The sequence below is a fragment of the Caretta caretta genome, chromosome 3 (genome assembly GCF_965140235.1).
Source record: "Caretta caretta isolate rCarCar2 chromosome 3, rCarCar1.hap1, whole genome shotgun sequence".
In the NCBI taxonomy this organism is placed as follows: Eukaryota; Metazoa; Chordata; order Testudines; family Cheloniidae; genus Caretta; species Caretta caretta.
Window position 1 is genome coordinate 69965168 of NC_134208.1, and position 24596 is coordinate 69989763.

Consider the following 24596-nt stretch of genomic DNA (forward strand, 5'->3'; position numbering starts at 1 on the left):
AGTTGCAGAGATAAGCTTGGAAACATGAACGCTAAAAGTTGAAAAGCCATCATGCAAATAAAAAGAACTCCAAATTTATTATTTGTAAACCTTACGAATTTTAAGTTAATCTCAGGAGTTTTTGGGGCCTCGTTCATGATATTCAAATGTTAGGGGTTGCTGGTACTGGAAATGAAATGCACAAAGTTATGTGGTATGTATCGTACATTAGTGACACAGATGAACCAAAGCAAGGACATAGAATCAGAGAATCATAGACTTTAAGATCAGAAGGGATCATTATGATCATCTAATCTGACCTCCTGCACAACGCAGGCCAAAGAATCTCACCCACCCACCCTTGTAACAAACCCCTAACTTATGTCTGAGCTACTGAAGTCCTCAAATCGTGGTTTAAAGACTTCAAGGTGCAGAGAATCCTCCAGCAAGTGACCCATGCCCCACGCTGCAAAGGAAGGCAAAAAACTCCCAGGGCCTCTGCCAGTGTGCCCTGGAGGAAAATTCCTTCCCAATCTCAAATATGGCAATCAGCTAAACCCTGAGCATGTGGGCAAGACTCATCAGCCAGACACCCAGGAAAAAACTGCGACATTTTAAGTTGCCCTGAACTTGCTTCCTTAGGCCTAGAGCATGAAGGACATGAGTATCTCCCAGCACTGGAACTAGCCTTCCCTATCAGGCACTGCAGGCCTACAACCAACCATAAGCGATTCTTTTGCTTCCTCTGATCTGCCAGCCCCACCTGCCTGGTGTCACGCTGCTAGTTGGCTCCATGCCAGTTTTCCCATGTGTGTGCCTCAGCTCCTGATCTGACCACCTTACTCCTTAGTTGCAGCCTGACAAAGGAGTCAAGAACAGGTAAGGGGGGAGATGAGGCAGGAATACAGAGAGGGAGAAGACGATGGGAGAGGTAACTGGTAGGGGAGACAGGGTAAATCAGGACTGCATATTCTGCATACTTCAGAAAAGCCCCAGGCAGACAGACTTACTGTCCTAAAAGTTGTGATTTGTTCGACCTCCCAGCAGCCTGAGATCCCCTCTCCCTTTCCTGCATTGTCCACTTCCAAACAGTAAGAAACTAGCTAGTCCAAAGAGTTAAAAACCTGAGACCAAATACATCCCCAGTAAAGTCAATGGAGTTACACCAGGGAGGAACGTGGGCCCTAGGGATTAGCTAGTATCCTAAAGATTAGTATAATCTTTGGAGCCACTATATTTTATATGCCTGAGGTCATTGAATGATGCAGCACGTACCATAATATGTCACAGTACGTGTGCACAGTGGACAGTTTAACAATGGCATGCCCCCCAATGTGAATTTCCTGAGTTGTATTTGTACGTTTCACAGGTCTTCAGATAACGCATAGAGGTATGTGTGTGCTGTGTGTGTGGGGGGGGGAGGTACGCTGAGTGAGGGAAATGATCCAAGGGGTAAACATCTCGCATTAAAATAAATGCTTCATCTTCCTTTCAGAGTTTATTTTTAACAAAATATCTTTGGCTGCACCCCAGCATTGTTGCACTGGTTGGAGATGGTTATCGTATCAGGAAGTTCCCCCCCCGAACATATTCACATAGTTAGCCCTGCTCTCTCCCTTGTGAGCTGGCTTCAAGCAGGCTTTTGTTCCACTCCATGCACAGACTACAATAAAATGTTATTGTGATATATCAGTAGCTTACTGGGAAGTGAGACAACTGATTATGTGATTTATTTATTGTAATTAAGTAATGGAGAAAGAACCTATAAGCCTAAACTTGTTTGAATCCATATTCATAATCGAAGCATTCAATTCATGCCCCAGAATCATTTGTCAATCTGGCCTTTTTTTTATGTTGCCTAGAGACTCTCTTATTTCTTTTGCTATTAAGTTACCTGAAACCGACACTAAGCTCTGGATCTCCTCCAAGCTGTAATAAAAGGAAATGTACTCCAGGCAGTAGGGCCAGCCATTACTTTACCTACAGTCTTAATAAAGGCCGTCTTTAGATCAGGTTGGACTTGTAAAAGCAGCAGGTTATTCATTGTTTAAACAAAGCTACAACTTTTTTGTTTGTGGAGTTTTTAAATTTATGGCAGTGTTCTCACTGACTTTTTTTTTGTGGCTGTTTTGTTTACTGAGTTTGCCTAAGCACCTCAAGTGCTTTCAAAGGCAGACTGTGAAAGAAGAAATCAAGCTGTGTTCAAAGCTTCAGAGCTGTGAAACCAAAATGTACTGGATGGGAATGAGCCATTCACTTTTATTTGGGGAAAAATACCAGAGAAAACATTTGCACTTTGAAATATTTGAGTTCCGGAGTGGGTATGAACTTTTCCTTCGTTTGAGTTTAAAAAGGGGAAATAACAATTAACTAGCACTCTCCACATCTTTGAAGTGCTGTATAATCATTAACTAATTAATTTGCGATTGGGTTCTCCCTCCAGCAGTTCTGTGGGAGAAGAAGGTTTCAACTTTTTTCATTACATGGAGGCTGTTTCCAAGGCCTTAACCACCTTCTTAGGAACATAGGAATTGTCATACCAGACCAGACCAGACCAATGGTGCATCTAGTAAAGTATCCTGCCTCCAACCAATGTTTCAGTTACATGGAGTAACATTCCCATTGGGGAAGTTTCTTACTAACCCCAAGAATGTACTTAGATTGTAAGATCCTTGAGGTAGGAACTCCCTTTTTGTTCTGTTTGTACAGGACCTAGCACAATTGGACTGTGGTCCATGACTAGGACTTGTAGGCATTACGTCAATACAAATAATAAATAATGATTAATCGTTGGCTTATTCCTTTCCAGTTACTGAAGGCCACCAGTAGTCACTCAGTGCTAGAAGTGTTCACTTCTTCTGTTGCTAGATTTACCAGTGCAGTTTAATCTGCTCCGTCACAGTAAAATAAACCTGATGGATTCCTGAAAAAAAGAATATCCAGGCCAGGCTAAAACATCAGTTTGTACTTATTAACTACTGGTGGCTTTTGGGTGGAGGAATTGTGATTCTCAGTGGAAGAGTGGGTGGTCTAGTACATGATTGGGTTGTTAATTACTTGTCTTTTGGAATTGTGATGAAATAAAACGTATGTTGGACAGTCTTCCAACATTCTTGTTTTACAGTTCTTTAAGGTCTTTCACTTACTCCTCACATTCCTGACACTAATTATTTTACTTACACACTCAATTCCTTTTATGCTGATATTTTCTAATTTAATTTATTAGGGTTACAATCTTAGCAAACTTCCTTATTTTCAGGTTTCAGAGTAGCAGCCGTGTTAGTCTGTATTTGCAAAAAGAAAAGGAGTACGCCACAAGTACTCCTTTTCTTTTTCGTTATTTTCGCTCTTCTTTATTGTACTGATGAACCTATTAATGTATGATTTCACTTTGAACCTTCTTTTAAAACACATATCCCAGTGCCTTCCTTAGGAGCAGCAGCTGCTCCCATTTTTTCTGTCGTGTTCTCATTTTAAAGTCTGTCAAATGATAATCCAGTTGGGTGCAATTAAAACTGAACAACGTTCCTCTCTTGTCATTTTAATGTAGACTTTTATTACCCACTTACTGGGAAAAGCTATTTTCCTAATTAAAAAAAATCTTATTTTAAAGTCAGCTCTTACTTTCCTTTTCTCCTATCCCCGGAAACTGTACATCATTTCTGCATCTTCCTAATTAAAACTTTCCTGTTCCGTGTAGCCATCAAGGGACCTGACCCCAGTTGAACTGTGGATTGGCTTCTGATAGATACTGTGTTAAACACTGATTATATGGGTTAGGGATTAGTAAGGTAGTAAAATAAGTGATATCTGAAAGACTGAGACATTTGTTCCTAGTTTATAGGCAGTAAGGGATTGGCTATCACATATGTTAACTCGAGTTACTTGTCGTGACTAGGGTTGCCACCCATCCGATTTTCAATCAGGCAGTTCAGATTTCTGCTTGTGTGTCCGGGTGCCATTGGACAAGCCACAATGTCCATTTTTTTAATCTGTGGCAACCCTAAGCAGAAGGAAGGAGACAGTGTAGCAGCAGCAGCCATCCCTGCCTCCAGGACCAGGCTGCTTGTGTGGCTCGTGGTGGCACATGGCATGCAGGGGTGGGGCCTTGGGGGAAGAGGTGGAGAAGGAATGAGGCCTCAAGGGAAGAGGCAGGGCAGGGACAGGGCCTCAGGGGTCTAGTTACAGTCATTAGAAAGGTGGCAACACTAGATGTGACATATCTGTCATTCTTTCAAAGGGGAGCTGCTGACATAAACATCAGTCTTCTAGTGCTTATTTCTTTTGCAAGACTTTACCACTGTCTTTATAATGATTTATAGCACATTTGCCATACTGTGTGTTTTTGGAAGGGTGTTTAAGGGGATGTGTTAGTAGTGGAATTGAAAGTCCTCAATGGTTGTCCAGTGGAAAAGACAGAAGCAAAAAACTGATTAAGTTCTACTGTAGAATTGTAATGCAGAGCTGGATCAGAGTTTGCAAGAAGCAAAAAAAAAAAAAAAAAAGTTTATTGTAGACTTATATTATTGCAACAAGGTGTTGTCTCAAGGCTGGTGCCAATAAATCCAAATGAAGCAGAAAGCAGGAGAGGAAGTAGGCAGTTGCAACACACACACACACAATAAGGGAAGTCCTGTTATAAAATGAACATGTAAAGGTTTATAGTAGTTTGCAGCTTTAAACAGTAGGCTTCCCAGACAGAGGTGTGGACAGACCAATATGAAGAAAAGAAATGCCGGGCGTAAGTTTTAATGAACACTATGTATTAACCAGTGATCTACAAAAATCAGTATTTTCTCTTCATTCACAGCATGGCCGTACCCCTCTACATCTTGCTGCCTATAAGGGGCATCTCCGTGTTGTGCAGATTTTGCTGAAGGCAGGCTGTGACCTGGACATTCAGGATGATGTAAGTAGATGCAACCACTGTTCTACCAAGGGGCCTGCTCTTCCAATCAATGATTCAAATTCTGAACAGAGCTAGAGTTTTGCTTCTTAAAGGTGGGGATGAAATTAGAACAGAATCAGTCTCCCACCTATTCTAACTTTGAAGCATAACAAGTAAAACTGTATCAGAGTCATAGTAAAATTTAGAGTTTTAGATGAGTAGCTTGGTCCTTACTTTCAAGCTGTAGCAGAGCATTAAAAGATGCCTTTCTACTCCAGGCCTGAGTGAGTAGCAATAGAGGATGTTGCCTGCCATTTGGTACATACATGGAAATATGAGCTCATTTGTGTCACACGGGAGTCCCATTGAAACACTTTACGTGATATAATCTGCCAGAAATATTTGCAACAGAGAGGACTTCAAAAGGCAGAAGCTCTTCTCCAGAGAGCATAGGAAAATGAGCAATTGGCTTGAAGTACTGTACAGTACCACAGCAAATTGGCTACCAGTGTAATGCTTGCGGTATGAGTTATTCCCTGTGTCTCATAACCTGGGATGATAAATGAATAGTGTAAGTTATTTGTGATCATCCTTACAATTAGCAAATGATAGTTTTCAAAAAGTAAATCATTGGTATTTCTCAGTTTTTCTATAAAAACAGTGATAATGCTAGAGATGAATGCTAGAGAAAACGTTGCTTAGATGATGAGACATTGGAATTATTTGCATTATCAATTTGCATTATCTAACAAACAAGGAGTTAGGCTGAATTGTTTTTAACAGATTGAAATAAATTTGTCCAGATTCATTGTTGACTCCCGTTCACAGACTGTAATTTTGCCTCTAATTTCTTCTGTGGTGCTCCAACTCAGGATTGGAGTAATGACCCTGCTCCCAGGAGTCTTAACATTGTTACTTGTGTCTCTGACCCAAGAGGTCTATTCTACAAATGCTGCAGCACTTTGATGAAGATGCTCTAAGCTGATGGGAGAGAGCTTTCCTATCAGTTTAGTTACTCCACCTCTATGAGAGGCAGTAGCTACATCGGTGAGGGAATCTCTCCCACTGACATAGTGCTATCTACAGGGTGCGGGGGAGGGCGGAATTTAATGTCAGCGTAACCATGTTGCTCGGGGTGTGGATTTTTCATACCCCTGATCAATGTGGTTATACTGAAGTAAGTGTGTAGTGTAGACCTGACCTGAGTGATGTCCGCATAGTTGCACTATTTAGGTCACTATTTAGTGGTCAGCAAGGCCATGTGCTATGGTGCTTAGAATTCAGGACTAGGCATTAAGGGCCAGATATTTAAAGGTGTTAGGTGCCTGAATATGCAGATAGGTACCTAGTGTGATTTTTTTCAAAAGCACCTAGGTGCCTCTAATTCCCATTGGGTGCTTTTGAAACTCCCGCTACGCACCTATTTGAATCTTTAGGTGCCTAAATATCTTCAAAAATCTCACTATTAAACAGCTGGGTTCTATTTCCAGCTGTCACTTGACAGTGAAACTTAGGATAGTCTCTGGTAGGCTTGTAACCTTGATTTTTCTGCAACCGCTCTTGTACTAAGGGAGTTGCTCTTGAGTCAGTAATTCCATTTCCTAACCTCTCATTGCTACAGTTTGCATCTCTGTAAAATAGGGCTAATACCTGCTATACGGATGTATAGGGAGGCTTGATTAATTCATATTTGTCAAGTGTTTTTAGATCCTCCCCATGAATGGTGATGTGCACAGTAAGTGCAGAGTATTGTTGTTATAACAAAATTACAGAAAGTATATAAGTACAGTCAGCTTTCCTGTAAGTAAAGTAACTACTCTGAGAATCCAAGTTATGCCAATTATTTGTTTACCAGGTGGGATTTTTGGGGGGAAAAAAGAAAATGAACTATTTTCTCAGTGGGACTTGCATTTTTTGAATGCTGTTATCACAAAATCTGTGCTATATGTACATCTAACATTGCATTCTGAAGAAACTGATAAAAGTAGGCATGCTGGGAAAATTGTAAATCGGAATTTATCATTACATCAGCCAAAGAGTGAGTCTTACTCCTCTGCAGATATATTCAGTTCATTCACTTTTCCTGTAACTTTCTCCAAGTCCTAGTTCACCACAGTGTGTTGCTGTACCAAGCACTGTAACTAATTTTAATAACAAACTAGAAATGTGGTTATGTTGTAAAGCCTATGTTCATAGAATTGAATTCCATTTTTGGATCCCCTTATATTATACTGGATATCTCCTCTGGATATAATGAGAGCATCAAGAATTGTTGCACATTCTGAGAAGTGCCGTTTTGATTTGTTTCTTAGGGAAAAGAGGGAAGGAGAATAAAACTCCCAACTTGGGGATTATCACAGGACTGCCTGAGATGAAATGTGTTAGCTAAAATATGTCTGTTTTGCTTTCAGATGGTAAAAAAAGACTCCTGCCTATAAATTCCTGTTTTACAATCCATATTTGCACACTTTTTACATGCATCACACAGAGATGCTTCTATTGCTTTTCAGTCACTGTTACTGAGTGTCAGAAACTGAGGAAGAAACCCTTTATTCTGTTGGCATTGATGGATTTCAGCATCAAATATTGTCTATTAACATCCATTTCGTTAATATTATTCATAAATATGCAGTTGGGTCCAGATTTTTAAATTATACATTGGGGAAATAATCAGATAATTTATTTAAAAAATATTTTTTAAAATGTCTAATTTTCCATTTTTATGCAGAATTATTGTGATTACATGTGCAAATTATCCTCCTGCAACTTTAAAAATCGGATCCATGTTCTATTTCATTTTTTAAAAAGACAGGGGTAATCCAATAACAAAATTTTAATTTTGAGTTGAATATCTATAGCTAATTCATAAATGCAAGGACTAACTTTCCATCTGCCGCATGGCGAATAGAAGAGGATAATTCTAAATGTTGTGGAGAGACTAAAATACTAACTTCATGTTATGCAGATGAAGTACTTTAAAACACTAAGAGACATGAGAATTAGTTGAAGAATGACCTCCAGTGGCCTGGAGTGGGATTATTATGAATTTCAACCTGTGGAAACCAGCTCTGTAGAGTATGCAACTCCAGGAACTAATTCTTTCCTTCTCCCTGCCAATCCTGCAAACTCTTACTGGAATGCTAATGCAAACTCTGATTGGTCAATGAGTATTCATACAGCACATACTTCAGAAATAGTCAAGGAGAAAGTTGCCCTGGTGAAAGGAATCAAGGAAGAAAAAGATGAGAAAAACCAGAGGAGAAAGGCTAGAAAGGAACCTAGAAGATCAGAAAGAGAGAAGGAGGTTAGAAATCTTGTGCATCAATCTTGCCTTGAGCTTCCCTCTGACATGGCTGCATGTAAAATCTTGGATTGGCAGTTTGGCATGTTAGAGTTCCTAAAATGGTGCATGGTTGCATGGCTGGGTTTCATTCTTGATGCTTTGCATAAAATTATCTACCCCTCGTTTGACATCCCACTGAAAGCTTTCTGACTATCTCAATGGAAAGTATGTCATTTAAAAAAAAAATGAAATTTTACTTCTGGGAGTCCCATGTGAAAATCTAAGTTGAAGAAACTAACACAAATGGGCCATAACCCAAAGTTTAAAATTATTTCAACCAAAATGTAAATATGCAAAATGCCTTCTGTAGTTCCAATAACTGACTTTTTAATTTCCTTTAGTTATGTTTATACTTTCTTGCCTTGATCATTTCTGCTGGCCTTTTATCACTATTGTCCAAGAGTAATATGCTTATTATTGTGATTTCATGATGATTCTCTCTGTTTAGCAAGGGAGAAGAGAATAGTAAGTTCACATCAAATGCTTGAAAGCCATGAATGGTTGATTCAACTACTTTAGAATATTGAAATATTCAGATGCTATTCGGAGTACTGTACTCTTACTGATATAATTTTCCCTATTTTAAACCTTCCGATTTTAATTAGCAATATGCTAAAGAAACATTGCCGTTCACTCTTTGATTTCAAAGGTTAAAATTTTCCAAACTTAGCAGTTTTGTCTCAGAAGTGAAGATAATTATCTTTCTATTGATTTTTTTTTTTTTTTAATTCAACACTCCTGGGGCAGGATATTTTGTTCACAACAAATAATTTGACCAACTTGGGCAGTGAATGGTGTAAACAGCAAGATAGAGTGGTGGGAGGAGGCAACAAGTGAGATTGGAAGGAGTATCCAATCTTTCACCCTTACAGGAGATGATAGCATTGATGGAAGCAGTAAAGAAGAGAATGTGACTGTTGGGGTTCTGGTAGATAATGGAAGAAGTGAAGTGCCTTGATTAGATCATGCTGAAGCACCAGTGGGATTCACAAACTAGGTGAATTCACAAACCTCTCAGCATGCTGGCTGTTCTGAATCCCATTCTTAGGTGCCTAACTCTCCTCTTGCATTGTATAGGGAGCCTGGGTCCCAAACTCAAGGTTATGAATTCTACTAGGAAATGAGGCAGGGGTGATGGATTCTTCCTAAAAGCGAGAGGGGGCCATGAGGCCCCACCCTCTCCATGGCCCTGCCCCCGCCCCTCCTCTTTCCCCTGATACCCCATCCACCAGCTAAGCAGAAGCTGGGTCAGGGAGCCCGGGCCCCTCCACTTGCCCTGGGTGAAGGGGCCTGAGAGCAGCCCCTGGCCCGTTTCCCTGCTCCCAGGCCCCCCATCCAGGGCACATGGAGGGTCCACAGCTGCCAGCGCAGCTCTTAGCCTGACCCGGCTCTGGCTTCTGACCTGGGGGCAAGGCCTCAGGAGCTGAAGAGTCACAGCTGGGCCATAGTAAGAGTCACCCGGGCAGCTTTGGGGAGCCGCGGACCCTCCACCTGCCCTGGGCAGGGGCCCAAGGAGTGGGGACATGGGCCAGCGGCTGCTTTCGGGCCCCCCCCCCCATCCCAGGCAGGTGGAGGGTCCACAGCTGCCCAGGCTCCCTGTGCCTCTGACCCAAGCCAGGCTCCAGCTTCCAGCCTGGGCAGGGCCTCAGGGGGAAGAGGAGGAGCAGGGGGCCAGGCCCATCCGTCCACTTTCAAAAGTGGGAAGGCCATGGCCTCTTGGCCCCCCCTGTTCTGGGGCCCCTATGGCAAGATGCCTAAAAGTTAGGCCATGTCTATGCAAAAGCGGCACAGCTATGATGTGCTATTGTAGCACTGTAATGTAGATGTTTCCTACACTGTCAGAAGGGATTTCTCCATTGATGTAGTTAATCCACCTCTCTGAGAGGCAGTAGCTAGGTTAATGGAAGAATTGTTCCTCTGACCTACCTGCACCTACAGGTATAGGTTGACCGATGTCACACAGAGTGTGAAATTTTTCACAGCCCTGAGTAATGTAGAAAGGTCAATATAATTTTTAGGTGTAGACCAGGCCTTAGGTGGTACAATGCTCAGTCCCCTTGTGAATCTAGCTCCTAAATGTTTCAGTTCAGGCAAATCTCCTCCATCATCGTGGTAAAGGTCGCACCTGTACAACAGCACTATAATTCTCTTTTTTTCATTTTTACTGATCTTGCAGTCTGCAAACTGTCCCTTGTAAGCAAGTCACTTATAAACAAGATCATAAAGTGTTTGCTTCAGATTTATACACTTAACTGATTGTCTACAAAATCAATATGCACTATAGGTATTGTTTTTCTAACAATTTCCAGAACAGTATCCTGTCACGCATTCTAGAATGCTCACTGTTAAAGACAGGGCTCGGGCAAGTGCTCTTTGGAGACGAGATATTTTTTAATAAAAGAAAGAGATAGGCAATGTGAAAAATGTAAATGCAGAAAGAGAAATGTGAGTCAGTGATTACACTGCTTTGAAAGCTCAGACTCTGCACTTGCAGAGAGAAGCTGATGCACAAAATAAAAGCAACCAAACAAAAATTTTCAGTTGACCACATAAAGGCATCCTGATATTAGCTTTGTCCTAAAAGACAAAATAGTTTCACTAGAATTCTACAAATGGGGGGAAAGGCAGGTTAAAACAATATATGTATTCAGTATAATATATATATCTTTTAGGTGCTCTATAACTTAAGGAGAAAAGTCTTCTATAATATCAAGGGTCCTGCAAATGACTGAGAACCTTTGAGTAAAATTAGTCTCTTTGTGCCTTTGAGTAGAATATGATTAGGATCAAAGTGGTAACACAGCTTAATTCAAATCTGAGCACACGTGGCACTTACATTTCCGTGATCCAACCTTCAATCAGTGAGCACTCTGTGTTTGGAGAATGCTTTCACTACCTGGAGACAATCTAAGCAAGCTGGCCCATGTTGCCTGGTGGCAGAGTGGGGTGCTTGGAGAATGGCTTGGTCCCAAGCTGGATCAGCTGCTGCAGCCGTGAAAAGTGAGCTTATCTGCTTTTCAGCTATTGGTTTCTTTTTAATTAAAGTGAAATGTTCACAGGAGTAGCTGTTATCTCCCAAAAGCCAGTAAGTTAAATGTCTGTTTAATTAACTGCAATTACTTTAATTGGGTCAGAAGAGAAATAAGAAAAAATAATGTAACAACAAAAATGAATTGAGTTAGCACTATGAGAAGATCCTTATTTAAAGCTACAATGGGTCCACTCCATTCTTGTCTCCCATTTGAACTCTGTCACACAGAATGTTTCAGACCTTTAAGGCAAATGCTGTTTCACTATATACTTCACTGTATACTTTATTATCATGTCTTTCACAGTTTGGGCCTTGTAAATGTGTCATAGCAATAGTAAATGATGAATTTCTTTCTATTTTAATGATAGAATAAACTGGTCTGTGCATCATTCATACTACTCAAGCTAATATTATGCTGCATTAGCAATATCGGTGGCAGCCTAGAATGCTGTGACATTGTTGGATCTTCTCACAGCCTTCAAGGCCAGAAGGGACCATCATGATCATCTAGTCTGACCACCTGCACATTGCAGGCCACAGAACCTCACCCACCCACTCCTGAAATAGACCCATAATCTCTGGCTGAGTTACTGAAGTCCTCAAATCTTGACTTAAAGACCAAGTTACAGAGAATTCACCATTTACTCTAGTTCAAACCAGCAAGTGATCCATTCCCCATGCTGCAGAGGAAGGCGAAAACCCCCAGGGTCTTTGCCAATCTGACCTTGGGAAAATTCCTTTCCGATCACAAATGTGGCAGTCAGTTAGACCCTGAACATGTGGTTGCCGCATAATAATAGTTGTCAATAAATACATGACCCATAAAATTGTAATGAGATATAGTCTCTTAGGGTTATTTCAGTTTAGGGGTTTTTGATTACTTTTTTTTTTATTTTGGCTTTAATTTAAGGAAATATGGAAGAGTTCAGACATATTTAAAATACTCAGTATTACCAACTCTTGCAATACTTGGTGTTTTTCTTAAGGTCTCAGATCCTGGAGCCATGTAAATATATGAGAATCTTAGCTTTTGTTTAAAAAAAATTCTAGCTTTCACAGTAGTGGAGAAAAGCTTGAAAACATGAGCCCTGAAGGCACAAAACACAGAAAAGAAATACAATTAACCCAAAATGTATTATTTTAAAAATCAGCCTCATGATTTTAAACCAATTTCATCATTTATTGGCGGCATTTTTGAATGCTTAGGGTTGGCAATACTGCTGTAAAAATTAATAATGTCTTCAATCTCACTAGAAAAAAACAGCCCCCTTAAGAACAATTTATAACTCACCTGCCAGTTGTCTAGCACCCTCTGTACGGGAGCAAACTATTCAATTATTCAACTACCCCAATTATATTCAGTTATCTGGATCTAAATACTTGCAGTCAAGTATGACAAAAACATGGCAATCTTCACTTTTTAGTGTTTTATTATAGTTTGTCATTATCTGGTTACTGATTGTATCAGACAAGTCATTTTTGTGATTATTACTTCTCGCTGTCTCCAGACTTTCCTTTTCTGTACACATTCCACATTTCTTCTATTCATTTATTTTGGCAAACACCATGTAGGTGAGCTGGACTGTACAGGATTCCCAGTCTGGGAAGCGAAAGGCTCTGACTGGTAATCAGAACCAGGTCTCCTGTATGGTACTGTGGAACGTCTTTTCTCTCTCACTGTGTGGCTGAGATCATGGAATTTGTTTCAGCACCACAGACTCAAAATAGCTGCAGAGAATGAACAAACCAGCACAAAGATAAGATCTTGTAAGACTGATGTAATGAGATACAACTAAGAGATCTTAATTCTATGCCCTTTTCTTCCCTAGATATTGTTGGTCCTTGGAAGTATGGAACCAAAATTAATGTTAAACTGGCTATCTAGTAATGCTGTAATAATTTTTAAACTAGGTGCTAAGTAACCCCCATATTGCATCTGGGATAGTCTTCTGGTGAGAAGTTGTAACAATGAGCTGTAGGTGTTTTCAGGAATTAAAGATACTAAACTGTTAGTCTGCAATAGTAAACCATATAATGGTTCCATTACTCTTGGAAACCTTGATGATTGTAGTTTATTGGTATTGCTTTCAACAACAGCCAGTATTTGAATGGTATGTGTGATGTAAATATAGTTACAGTATATGGAATGTGTGTATGATATCTGTATAAAGTATGTGTATGTGTATATTTATATGGATTCAAAATTAGATGGGACAGGCACTGATTAAAATAAATTGCTTCTTTTTACAGGGTGATCAGACAGCCTTGCACCGAGCTACTGTTGTAGGAAATACAGATGTAATAGCAACTCTCATTCAAGAGGGTTGCGCTTTGGACAGACAAGACAAGGTAATGAGAAGACCTGTTGGATAATAACTGCACTAGACTGTAATATTATCATTCTTTGGAATATGCTGTTTAGAATTTATACTCTGGAGTAAACCATTTAATTTGAATTTAATAGCAATTATGCAGATAAGAAACCCCACTTCCCTTTGGAAATATACTCCTGTTTTACTTACATTTGACATAAGTAGATCATCTCTGAGCCAGGAGTCTGACTTTCTCCTCATGATGCTGATTGTTGGCAATATGATAAAGACCACAGGCTTCAAAGGAAACATTGGGAATCAGCCAGCTAGTGAGGCAGCGTGTAGTGCTACTAAGAAAACTTAGTTCAGTGGAGGCTGAGCAGTGCTGTTTGTTAAGCAAAGATACGAACTGAATGTCTGTGAAGGAACCATGTTGATACCTCTTCAGAGGTATCATTAGTTAGGGAGGGAATCATTTCTTTGTCATTTGCAACTGGAAGTCATTTACCTGATATAATCAGAGATGCTTCTGCCCAACTAAGTAATATATATGTGGCCAGACAGGGCAATAAAAAGTGCTGGTTGCTTAGCAACATAATGTACCACTACCCCGTCAAGTTGACTCCCAATATATTTCTAGACTAATCAGATAGAGAATCAAGTTAAATAGTACCCTGGGGGCAACAATACATAGGGTAGTGCTGCAATATTGATTCTCTAGGAAGTGCTTTGGACTGTAGAGAAAACATGAGCTAAGTAGGTCTATACGTGAAAGCTCATATTCTACTTCAGATTTTATTTAATCCACATTTTAGATAAGGCTATTCATAAAAGCCAGTATCTACTAACCACACACTCAGACACACACACATTCTCTCTCTCTTTCTCTGCTTAGGTCAGAAGCTGAGTTCTAGGCAGAGGGAGACATCCAAAACTATAAAGCAAAAGCCTTCTATGGGGTTTGCTTTACTAGCCACCTGTATGAGGTTTCAGGAGAGTCTTCTCCCCAGCCCTTGAACTTCCTTGGTGTCTGCAGACCCAGCACCAAAATGAAAGCAAAAAGTCTGATAGGACCCTTACCCCTCTCCGGGATGGTATTTGGATACCCTTTTCACCCCCAGATCTTATTTTTTGCCTTCAGTCCTGTGGCACAAATGTATGTGCCCTGGTGAGAATTCACTGCATTTCTCAACTATGCACAGTGTAAAAACCCGTTGCCATGTACGTATGGGGAAGGAAAGCAAGCCAAAATAGGGAAAGAATGGGTTAAAGAATATTTAGATAAATTGTATATATTCAAGTCAGCAGGCCTGATGAAATTCATCCTAAGGTACTTAAGGAAATAGCTGAGGCAATCTCAGAACCACTAGCGATTATCTTTGAGAACTCATGGAGGACATCTGAGGTCCCAGAGGACTGGAGAAGAGGAAACATAGTACCTAAGTTCCCCTAGCATTTAAAAGGGAAACAAAGAGGACCCAAGGAATTACAGACCAGTCAGCCTAGCTTTGATACCTGGAAAGATACTGAAAAAAATTGTTAACCAATTTGAAAGCAAAGGATAGAGGATAATAGGGTTTAAGGAACAGTTATCTGGTTTGCTGTCAGACTGGGAGAGTGTATCTATTGGGGTGCATAGGGGCCTGTTCTGGGTCTGGTACTAATCAATATTTTCATTAATGTCTTGAATAATGAAGGAGAGAGTGTGCTTATAAAATCTGCAGATGAGACCAAGATGGGAGGGGTAGAAAGCATTTTGGAGCAGAGGATTAGAATTGAAAACAACCTTGACAAATTGGAGAATTGGTCTGAATTCAACAAGATTAAATTAAATAAAGACAAGTGCAAAGTACTACACATAAGAATGAAAAACAACTACAAAATGGGGAATAACTGGCTAAGCAGCAGTACTGCCTGAAAAGGACCTAGGGGGTTACAGTGGATCACAAATTCAATATGAGTCAACAGTGTGATGCAGTTGCAAAAAAGAGGCTAAAATCATTCTAGGGTGTATTAACAAGAGTGTTGTATGTAAGACATGGGAGATAACAGTCCTACTCTACTCAGCACTGGTGAGGCCTCATGTGGAGTACTGTGTGCCATACTTTAAGAAAGATGTGGACAAACTGGAGAGAATCTAGAGAACAAGAAAAATGATAAAAGGTTTAGCAACCTGACCTATGAGGAAAGGTTAAAAAAACTGGGCATGTTTAGCCTTGAGAAAAGACTGAGGGGGGGACCTAATAACAGTCTTCAGATATTTTAAGGGCTGGTATAGAAATGAAGGTGATCAATTGTTCTCAGTCTGCACTGAAGGGAGGACAAGAAGTAATGGACTTAGTATGCAGCAAGGATGATTTAGCTTAGATATTAGGAAAAACGTTCTAACTACAAAGTGCTGGAACAGGCTTCCAAGGGAGGTTGTGTAATTTCCATCATTGAAGGCTTTTAACAGATTGCACAACCTGTCAGGGATGGTCTAGGCTTTCTTGGTCCTGTCTCAGTGTAGTGGGTTGGACTAGAGAACGTCTCAAGGTCCCTTCCAGCCCAGCATTTCTATGATTCTATATAAACACCACCACAGTCATCAGTTAAATCACACTGTATGGAACTTCATAGAGAATTCCCATCACCTTTTGTTCCAAATACAGGTCACTAAAGGACAATTCTTGATTAGCTGTTACTATCTTTAGGGCTTATAGTCTTTCTGCGACAGCCACTGGAAGACAAGTCAATCACAAACACATGAACAGGTCTAATTCTAACTGTTGAAAAGGAAACCATCTACATCATAGGCTGCAATTCCCACCATCTCTTGCAGACGAAAGGATGCCAACAAAGAAAAGCAATGGAGCACATACTCCACACATGTCAGTATAATGTTATGCTTGGTTAGGAACTCAGAGGTTGGTGAAGTAGAGGCAGGGAGGGTTGAAAGTAGGAGGATGCCCATGGAAGTTGTTTAAGCCTAGGTCTAGCATACATATGCCTATCCCCAAACAGAATTAGATAGCAAGAAAAGGGAAATGATTTTTAATGCCCAAAGAGGGGTACAGCACTTACATTCTGAATGTAACATTCCTGTATGTGTGGACACAACACCCTAAACTGCTGCTCTTGTGTGTGTGCTCTTCAGGATGGGAATACAGCGCTTCATGAAGCATGTTGGCATGGATTCAGTCAGTCTGCCAAACTGCTCGTTAAAGCAGGCGCTAATGTTCTTGCCAGAAACAAGGTGAGATGCATGTAGAAAGAGCTTTCAGTTCCGATGTAAAATGGCTGTTTCTCATTGGTGGTGATCTCTGGTAATGGCATTTCTCAACAGGTGGTGGTCTAGTTCCTCGTGGGATTTCTCATTCTCTTTGAATTAATTATGCCTGGATGATTCCACTGCAACCATGAGGAAATTTTGTATTGTGACAGCTGAAACAGGAGGAGCTCAGTAATCCTTTGAATGATACATTAATTATGGCTGAAGAACACTGGAATTCTTAGAGAAACCTCTGCTGTGTCCTAATTTATATTGAGTGGATTCATTGTGATGGGCATGATTAAAATGAATATTAATTGAACTAATAGGGAAATAGCATTAAAATCCAATTTATCAGAAGTTACAGTCAAATGAATGCATAAACCACAAAACAAGGAAAACCGTATATCTTTTGTTACAATGTTTCCATTAATGTACCAGGATTTAGTCTTGTTAAAAATTTGTGAGGAACTCCAAGTGTGTCTCTCTTTCTATTATAATATCTTATGAGCAATTCAGGAGAACTGAATATATGACCCACCAGAACTGCAAACAAGATATTTTATAACACAAACATAGAGTACCAAGTGAGGACTGTAAAATTATATCATAAATTGGTGCAATATACCGTGACATAAACAATTTTGCTAAGATCAAAATGAAATACCCTTGGGAGATTTTTTTCCCCACTCACTAGTCAAAAGGTTAATGGAATAATCTGAAAACCAGCAAGGGGCAATATATGCTAAATTAAGGTTGGGAATGTTCAGCCAGTTGAGCAGTCAGATTTCATGGACATCACTATGTGTTGTTACAGGCAACAGGAATGTAGAGCTTCTATACTTGGTGCCACAAGTCCTCCTTTTCTTTTTGCGAATACAGATTAACACGGCTGCTACTCTGAAATCTTATTTTACCTCGTAATTTTCCTTTAAAAAACGTTCCATACAATTTCAGTAAACATGTCTATAAAACTATGAAATAAGCCAACAGTTCAAAAGAACTACAGTTGGTAAAACTAAACTATACAATGAATGGTTTCAGAGTAACAGCCGTGTTAGTCTGTATTCGCAAAAAGAAAAGGAGTACTTGTGGCACCTTAGAGACTAACCAATTTATTTGAGCATAAGCTTTCGTGAGCTACAGCTCACTTCATTGGATGCATCATTATGGCAAACATTATTCTGTGAGATCAGTACTAGCGTTTTTACATCCGTGAACAGTCTGTAGCTTTCCGGTCATATTTAGGAGGCTGGGAAATCAGAGGTGTCTTTTTCCAAATCAGTACAACTTGAGTCCAGTTCCTGTCACTAAAGTCAATGGGAGTTTTGCCATTCAGTAGGAGCAGGAGCCAGGTCCACTCTTTGAGCTCTAAGTTCCCTGTGCTTCCTCTGTAATTTTTGTGAATTTCTACCAAAGTGCTGCAGCCTCATTTCTCTGCCTTGCTGCTCGAATTTACACTTCTAACAGATAATAATGAAAGAACTGTACAGGCTCTTCAGAGAATAACCCAAGGGAAAAAATCTCTTCATTTAACTTTGTTCAGAGAAAAAAAAATCTGTAATGCCTGCTACAGTTCAGAGACTTGTATTCAGAACTGCACTACACAGTAATGTTGAATCAAAGACTTAAGACTCCTCTAAGAGTTCTTCCAATTCAAAATGTGCAAGCGATGACTGGTGTTTGAGCAGTAGGTGAGACATGAAAAGGAGGATAATTGGGAGGAGAATGAAAAAGAAGCAGGGAGCCTGATAATGCCTAAAACCCTTTTACTTGAGCTGATCACATTTTCAGATCCAAGCAAACCTATTGCAGGCTCAACGACAAAGATCAACAAAACAAATATTCTAAGGACTTGTCTACATGTGTGTGTGGATTAAGTTTGTGCACATTAACAGCTGTGGAATAACTATTCCGAAATAATTGTATCCATACAGCTTTTACTACATACTTCCCTCTTAATCAGTGTGCACACGCAGCACTGACTTCTTTTGAAATAAGCTCTCAACATATCAGGCAGGTATCCCATGGTGCTTTTCCCCGCTGCTGGTCTCTATGTATTCTGGGATTTTTCTGATGGTGCACTATAGGATACCCTACCTGAAGCCACTAGAATTCTGTGACTTGGGGTTCACAGCAGCAGATTTCCAGGATTCCTTTCCTCATCTCCCATGGTTCATGTCTTTTGCAAGTCAGCCCATTTTCAAACTGCTGTCAGCCAGCATGGAGTGAAACAATGCAGTCAGGGATACCATCGGAGGGACTGAAAAATTAATCTAGAATGCAGATGTGTCCACGCAAACCTTCTTCTGCACTAACTTACTTCAAAATGAACTCAAGCCATTTTCAAAGTGGATTGTCCAATTTACACTAACTGGCCAGTTAATTTGAAAGAAGAATTGTGTCATGTGGACAGAGCCCATTTTATTGAAAAAACAAGCAAAAAATTGCAGTTAGTATAAAATAATCCTGCCTCACTGGTGTAGACAAGCCCTAAACTCTCAGGCCAACAAAACCCCTCAGCCCTTCAGAAGAATAAACACACAAACTTTTCCACATGTGAACTTCCACCTGTAACAAAACTCATCTTTGCTTTTCTCTGGACCCTTAGTAACTCACCAAGTTCTTTTCCTATTTCTGCCTGAAGACTTTCATGCATTGTAAATATACAAGCTCTCTACAGCCTAAAACCATCACTCTGCCCCCATTATCTATACATGTGCTGATTTCCATAACTACCCTAATAGACTGGAAATAGCTTTGACCCTTGATTACCTAACAGACCACAGGAATTCAAACATACTTTCATTCAGGAATGAAAGTACAAAGCCATGGAGCAGCATGTTTCTTTGTGCAAAGAAACAGGAATTACATTTATAAGACAAATGTAACCATGTGCATATTTACTCACACTGTGCCCACAAACACGCACATATATGCATATGTGAGCTGACAGCCCCTCCAGGTGTAAACAGGAGAGCCGGGCATTCCATGAGGGATCCCGGGGTCTAGAATTCACTTCCACCTTTGTTTTGTCAGAGCACAAATGTGGAGACCTTCAATGAGACACACGTTTATTGAGATGGGGTGGTAGTGTTTGCTTGCTTTGTTTTTTGACTTATGTCCATTTTCTAAAGATGGCTTTTGTATTTTTCTGTCTCTTTCCTAAGGCAGGTAACACACCTCTGCACTTGGCCTGCCAAAATAGCCATTCCCAAAGTACTCGTGTTTTGTTACTTGGAGGATCTCAGGCAGATCTCAAAAATAATGTAAGCTTAAAAAAATAAATTTTTTAAAATGATTATTCTTCTTCAGCTTGTGGAAATACAGCTTTCAAAATATCAAACTTTGCCTTTCTGTTTGTTATGAGGGCTGGGAGGAAAATAACAACTAAGTGACTAAACAGTGGGGTTTAAAAATGTTTTGTGATAAGACTAATGAAGGTGTTACTTATAACCGTTTTGAAGTGGGAGGGGGACAGAAAAATTAAAGATGTATGCATTGTTTTCTGCTGTTACATGCACCTGAACGCAAGCTATCCTTGGTTGCTCATTTTTAAGACAGAGAATCATAGAATATCAGGGTTGGAAGGGACCTCAGGAGGTCATCTAGTCCAACCCCCTGCTCAAAGCAGGACCGATCCCCAATTAAATCATCCCAGCCAGGGCTTTGTCAAGCCTGACCTTAAAAACTTCTAAGGAAGGAGATTCCACCACCTCCCTAGGTAACGCATTCCAGTGTTTCACCACCCTCCTAGTGAAAAAGTTTTTTCTAATATCCAATCTAAATCTCCCCCACTGCAACTTGAGACCATTACTCCTTGTCCTGTCATCCGCTACCACTGAGAATAGTCTAGATCCATCCTCTTTGCCCCACCCGAATACTGTAATAGAAGTCTGCAGGTGGAGTCCTCCCCTGTGTTTGAAAAGTGGAAATCTTTAGAGGGTTCTGTAAGAGTCCAAGGAAATTCTTCAGAGACACTCCTTGGGAGGGGCTCATCTATCAAACCAAAGAACTTCACTTGGTTTTGAATTTTCAAACTGCTTTCCTCCCTTTATTGGGGATCTGGCATAAAACAGGAACAAAACAAAACAAAAATTGGAGCCAGATATACCTGAGTTTAAACATAGCAAAGCTTGCAAAAGAGCACTGTACTCTAACTGCTTGAGGCCTTGCGTTTTGCATTCATTATAGAATTTCCAGCCCATGTCCAAGAACTTTGTGAATTGTGTGTGTCTATATTGGTGACCCTGTTGTAGAAGGTCATACGAGTCCCATTTTAATTATGTTGAGATACTATAAAAAGTTCACATTAGTTTTGATTTCAGTAGAACCAACCAACTCATCTAGCACACATGCAATAAAAAGGCAACACAGAAATAGAAAGGGGCATTTCCTTGCCTTGACTGGAATTCACACCCGCGCTCTGGATATTGCTAAATCTTTCCAGCCATGATTATTCATTCTTTACCAAATAGCATGTGGTGTATTAGAACTGGCTTTTCAAAAAAGTCCCTAGGATATGCTACTTCCTGACCCCTCCTACCAGGCATAATTTCTCCACCACCTCTCCATCCACTTCCTCTACTAAGTAATTTTAGCATTGTTTGAAGCAAATGTTTTCCCCATTTGTTTCAGGTTGATAATGGTGTAATGCTTGAGATGTGTTGAAGGTCTAGGGCAGTCAATACCCTTTCCAAGTTAACAGTGCTGGGGGGAGTGGATCAGCATTTATGTCGCACTCCCCATCAGTACCCAGCCTGAGCCAGAGAAGCTAATGATTCAACCAGTGGACCAAATTCGGTGATGAATCCTGGTCACATGCCACCTGAGGCATATTGCACATATGCTAAGAAGAAGTTAACAGTGCTGGCTATATATAAGGAACATAGGGCCAGAACCTCAATGGAGCTATGACAGTTTATACCAGCTGAAAATCTAGTCCATAGCTTCCTTGAGATACATCCTCTGCACTTCCCCATTGTACAATAACAGAAACAGTTGCTTGGTTTCACTGGCTTTCCATACAAATTCAGAGGTAAAAATATAAAGCAGCTAAGCCATTTGATCCCAAAAAACAATTAAATAAAGATGCTTCTATGTCATTCACCACATCTCCAGTTCAGTGTTAAATAGCTTACTTCATCCCCAAACACCCTGACAAGCATTAGCTTTTCTATTGTGACTACATGCTTAGAGCTTTATTTCTGTTTGCAGGCAGGAGATACCTGTTTGCACGTTGCTGCTCGTTATAATCACTTGCCCATCATTAGGGTACTCCTCAGTGCTTTCTGTTCTGTCCATGAAAAGAACCAGGTCAGTGCATGAACTATTCACTGCAGCCAGGCACCCTTTTTATAAGGCTAATAACTGAAATGAGGGACCATTGATCACATATGGGGCCCACTGTAAATACTCCCTTTTAATGTTCATTTCACTGTAATCTAAAGATACCTGGGCTTCTAAGAATAGCCTTAAAGAAATGGGGTGCCTGTGGTTTGTTATCATTTCAGAACATGTTGCTGCATTTACATTTCTAATTTATAACATTTTCTATTTATTATGCTATATAGAAATATATTTCTGGTTTTTTTTTTAAATGGGAAACAGGAGTGAACTGGTGGTTAGAGCAGATTGTGATCACTAGGTGTGATCACACTGGGCAAGACACTTCACCTCTTTGTGCCTCAGTTTACTCCCCGGTAAAGGAGGGATCATAATATTACCTGCCTCACAGAAGTGTAGAGAGGCAGAACTGATTAATGTTTGTAAGGCGATTTATGATGCTACATAAATTACATTTTTATTAACATTTTGTAGTATATTCTCTATTTGTCCAGTCCTTATTGCTTTAGTGGGAAGCAAAAACATGGAAAATTCAAGGAAAACTTGTGTTAAGTACAACGGAATGATTAAGCTACATGAGGATTAACCATCCAGGTTTATTTTACAGGAGAAACAAGCAAATGCTGCCCCAACTGAACAGCTTAGCTGGGTGGTACAACAGAATGGATTAGTGCATTTAAAAAAATGTACTAAATCTGCTAAGAAAAATAATTTATATGGTACTTTACAAACTAATGTTACTGAGACACTTTCCGTATAGGCATAGTGCAGGATCATACTTATGTTTTCTGATTTGTATGTACAATGTTGTTTTTCAAATGGAAAATATTACAGCAAATTGAATGGGTTTCAGCCAATTTAAATTGGCTATGCAATTTCATACATTAATATGCAGTATTGTTTAGGGGGATGAATTTAGTTGCTTGTGAGTTACTGAGTGATGATATTGACTAGGATTAGCATGGTACAAGCAGAAACCATTCTGCCTGTACTCCACAATATTACCCAGACAGCCTAAAGCTGACCTGTAACATATCTGTCTTCAGTGCCAGATTCTCCTAAATTGTTGCTGGCAAGCATATGTTATCTGTGTTGCATGTGTTCAGTGGTACCAAAGTTGTTTTTCATTTGTACTTGCAATACATGTCCAAAGGTGAAGTGAATGCTCTAGTGCTCTGACCACGTATATATTGTGTAATCACTTAGGTTGCTATGTTCTAAGAGTTGTTTTAAGAAACATCAACATATCAAGTAAAAAACAAACTGTCTTATTGCAGTTTATCCAAGATCATTTTCCAGCTTGTCAAGCTCAAGAAGTGGCTCGTATGTTCATAACACCAGGGCATCGAAGTCCAGATAATCAAACCTATAAAACTGTCACAGAGATGAGGATACACTATAACATTCTGCCCTCAGCAATGTTGCTGCACCCCTGCATTTGAGGACAGATTTGGGTCAAGCGCTTTTGGGTCTCCAACATAATTTTCCTCTGTGAGCATATTCACATGGATCAGTTAATTTAATAGGAATATGGCTAATCCCAACCCTAGCTGCCTTCCTCAAAATGATGTGATTTAGCCCAAATCTTAGTCTGCCTCTCTGTTGATCAGTCCTTATTAAAGTTCAGTTCATGTAACTACATTTGGACCTACTGAACCATAAAGGGGCACAAAGAAACTGGAAATGCAGTACATACAAATCAAAGATGTCTGCTAGCATGTTGTATTCTACTTTGTAAATTTCAGACTGGAGATACTGCACTTCATGTAGCTGCTGCTTTAAATCATAAAAAGGTGGTCAAACTCTTACTGGAAGCAGGGGCTGATGGGTCAATTGTCAACAATGTAAGTACAGGCAGAATTACTTTGATTCTTTATGATAATGTTTCAAAGATATTTTCTGCAGATTTTTCAAATGTTGGCTGATAATATGTAGACATTAGCTGTTAAGTAAATTAAAATGCTTGATTATTTTATACAAACACACACACAACTCTTTGACTTTAGGGGAGATATTTCAGAAATTTATTTTTTTGATGCTAGTTGAAGGAAATAATGTATTTTTTTTTCTTTTCAGGCAGGTCAGACTCCTCTAGAAGTTGCTAGACAGCATGATAATCCTGACGTTGCTCTTCTCCTTGCTAAGGCACCACAGGTACATTATAAATGTCTTTATTAGTAACAAACCCCAGAGCACCCTTTGGCAGGAATGTTCTTGGATAGCTCCTGGAGCGCGCACACAGCGGCAGTTGGGTTCCAGTGTTGCTAGGGTTCCACCGCCTTAAATGCCCACTTGTGCACTGATGTGCAGGGCAAATTAGAAGAGTGTGTCCCCCTAAAAAGGCTCTGTGGGATAGCAAATAAATAAGCTTGTCTCATTACCCAGTTTTTGTAATAAGACAGTGGAAAAAGTGATGATGTTATTGATTGGAAATGCCTCCTTGCTTC

General features: G+C 40.0%; 2 protein-coding genes across 11 annotated transcripts in view; one reads left to right on the plus strand and one right to left on the minus strand.

The window, feature by feature from the left end:
- The window catches only part of ANKRD6 (ankyrin repeat domain 6), a 165567-nt gene that overhangs the window by 131333 nt on the left and 9638 nt on the right, over window positions 1-24596 (plus strand). For 7 of the 10 annotated variants that reach the window (XM_075126573.1, XM_048845018.2, XM_048845019.2 and 4 more), the window contains 7 exons: window positions 4790-4888; window positions 13492-13590; window positions 16690-16788; window positions 19974-20072; window positions 22021-22119; window positions 23895-23993; window positions 24226-24303. In XM_075126573.1, the coding sequence (XP_074982674.1) occupies window positions 4790-4888; window positions 13492-13590; window positions 16690-16788; window positions 19974-20072; window positions 22021-22119; window positions 23895-23993; window positions 24226-24303 (672 nt within the window). Of the gene's footprint in view, window positions 1-4789; window positions 4889-7832; window positions 8172-13491; window positions 13591-16689; window positions 16789-19973; window positions 20073-22020; window positions 22120-23894; window positions 23994-24225; window positions 24304-24596 lie in introns of all 10 variants that reach the window. The other 3 variants (XM_048845017.2, XM_075126572.1, XM_048845023.2) reach the window with 2 other exon arrangements.
- Window positions 1-24596, minus strand: part of LYRM2 (LYR motif containing 2) — a 55364-nt gene that overhangs the window by 8944 nt on the left and 21824 nt on the right. The gene's annotated exons all lie outside the window — the stretch shown is intronic.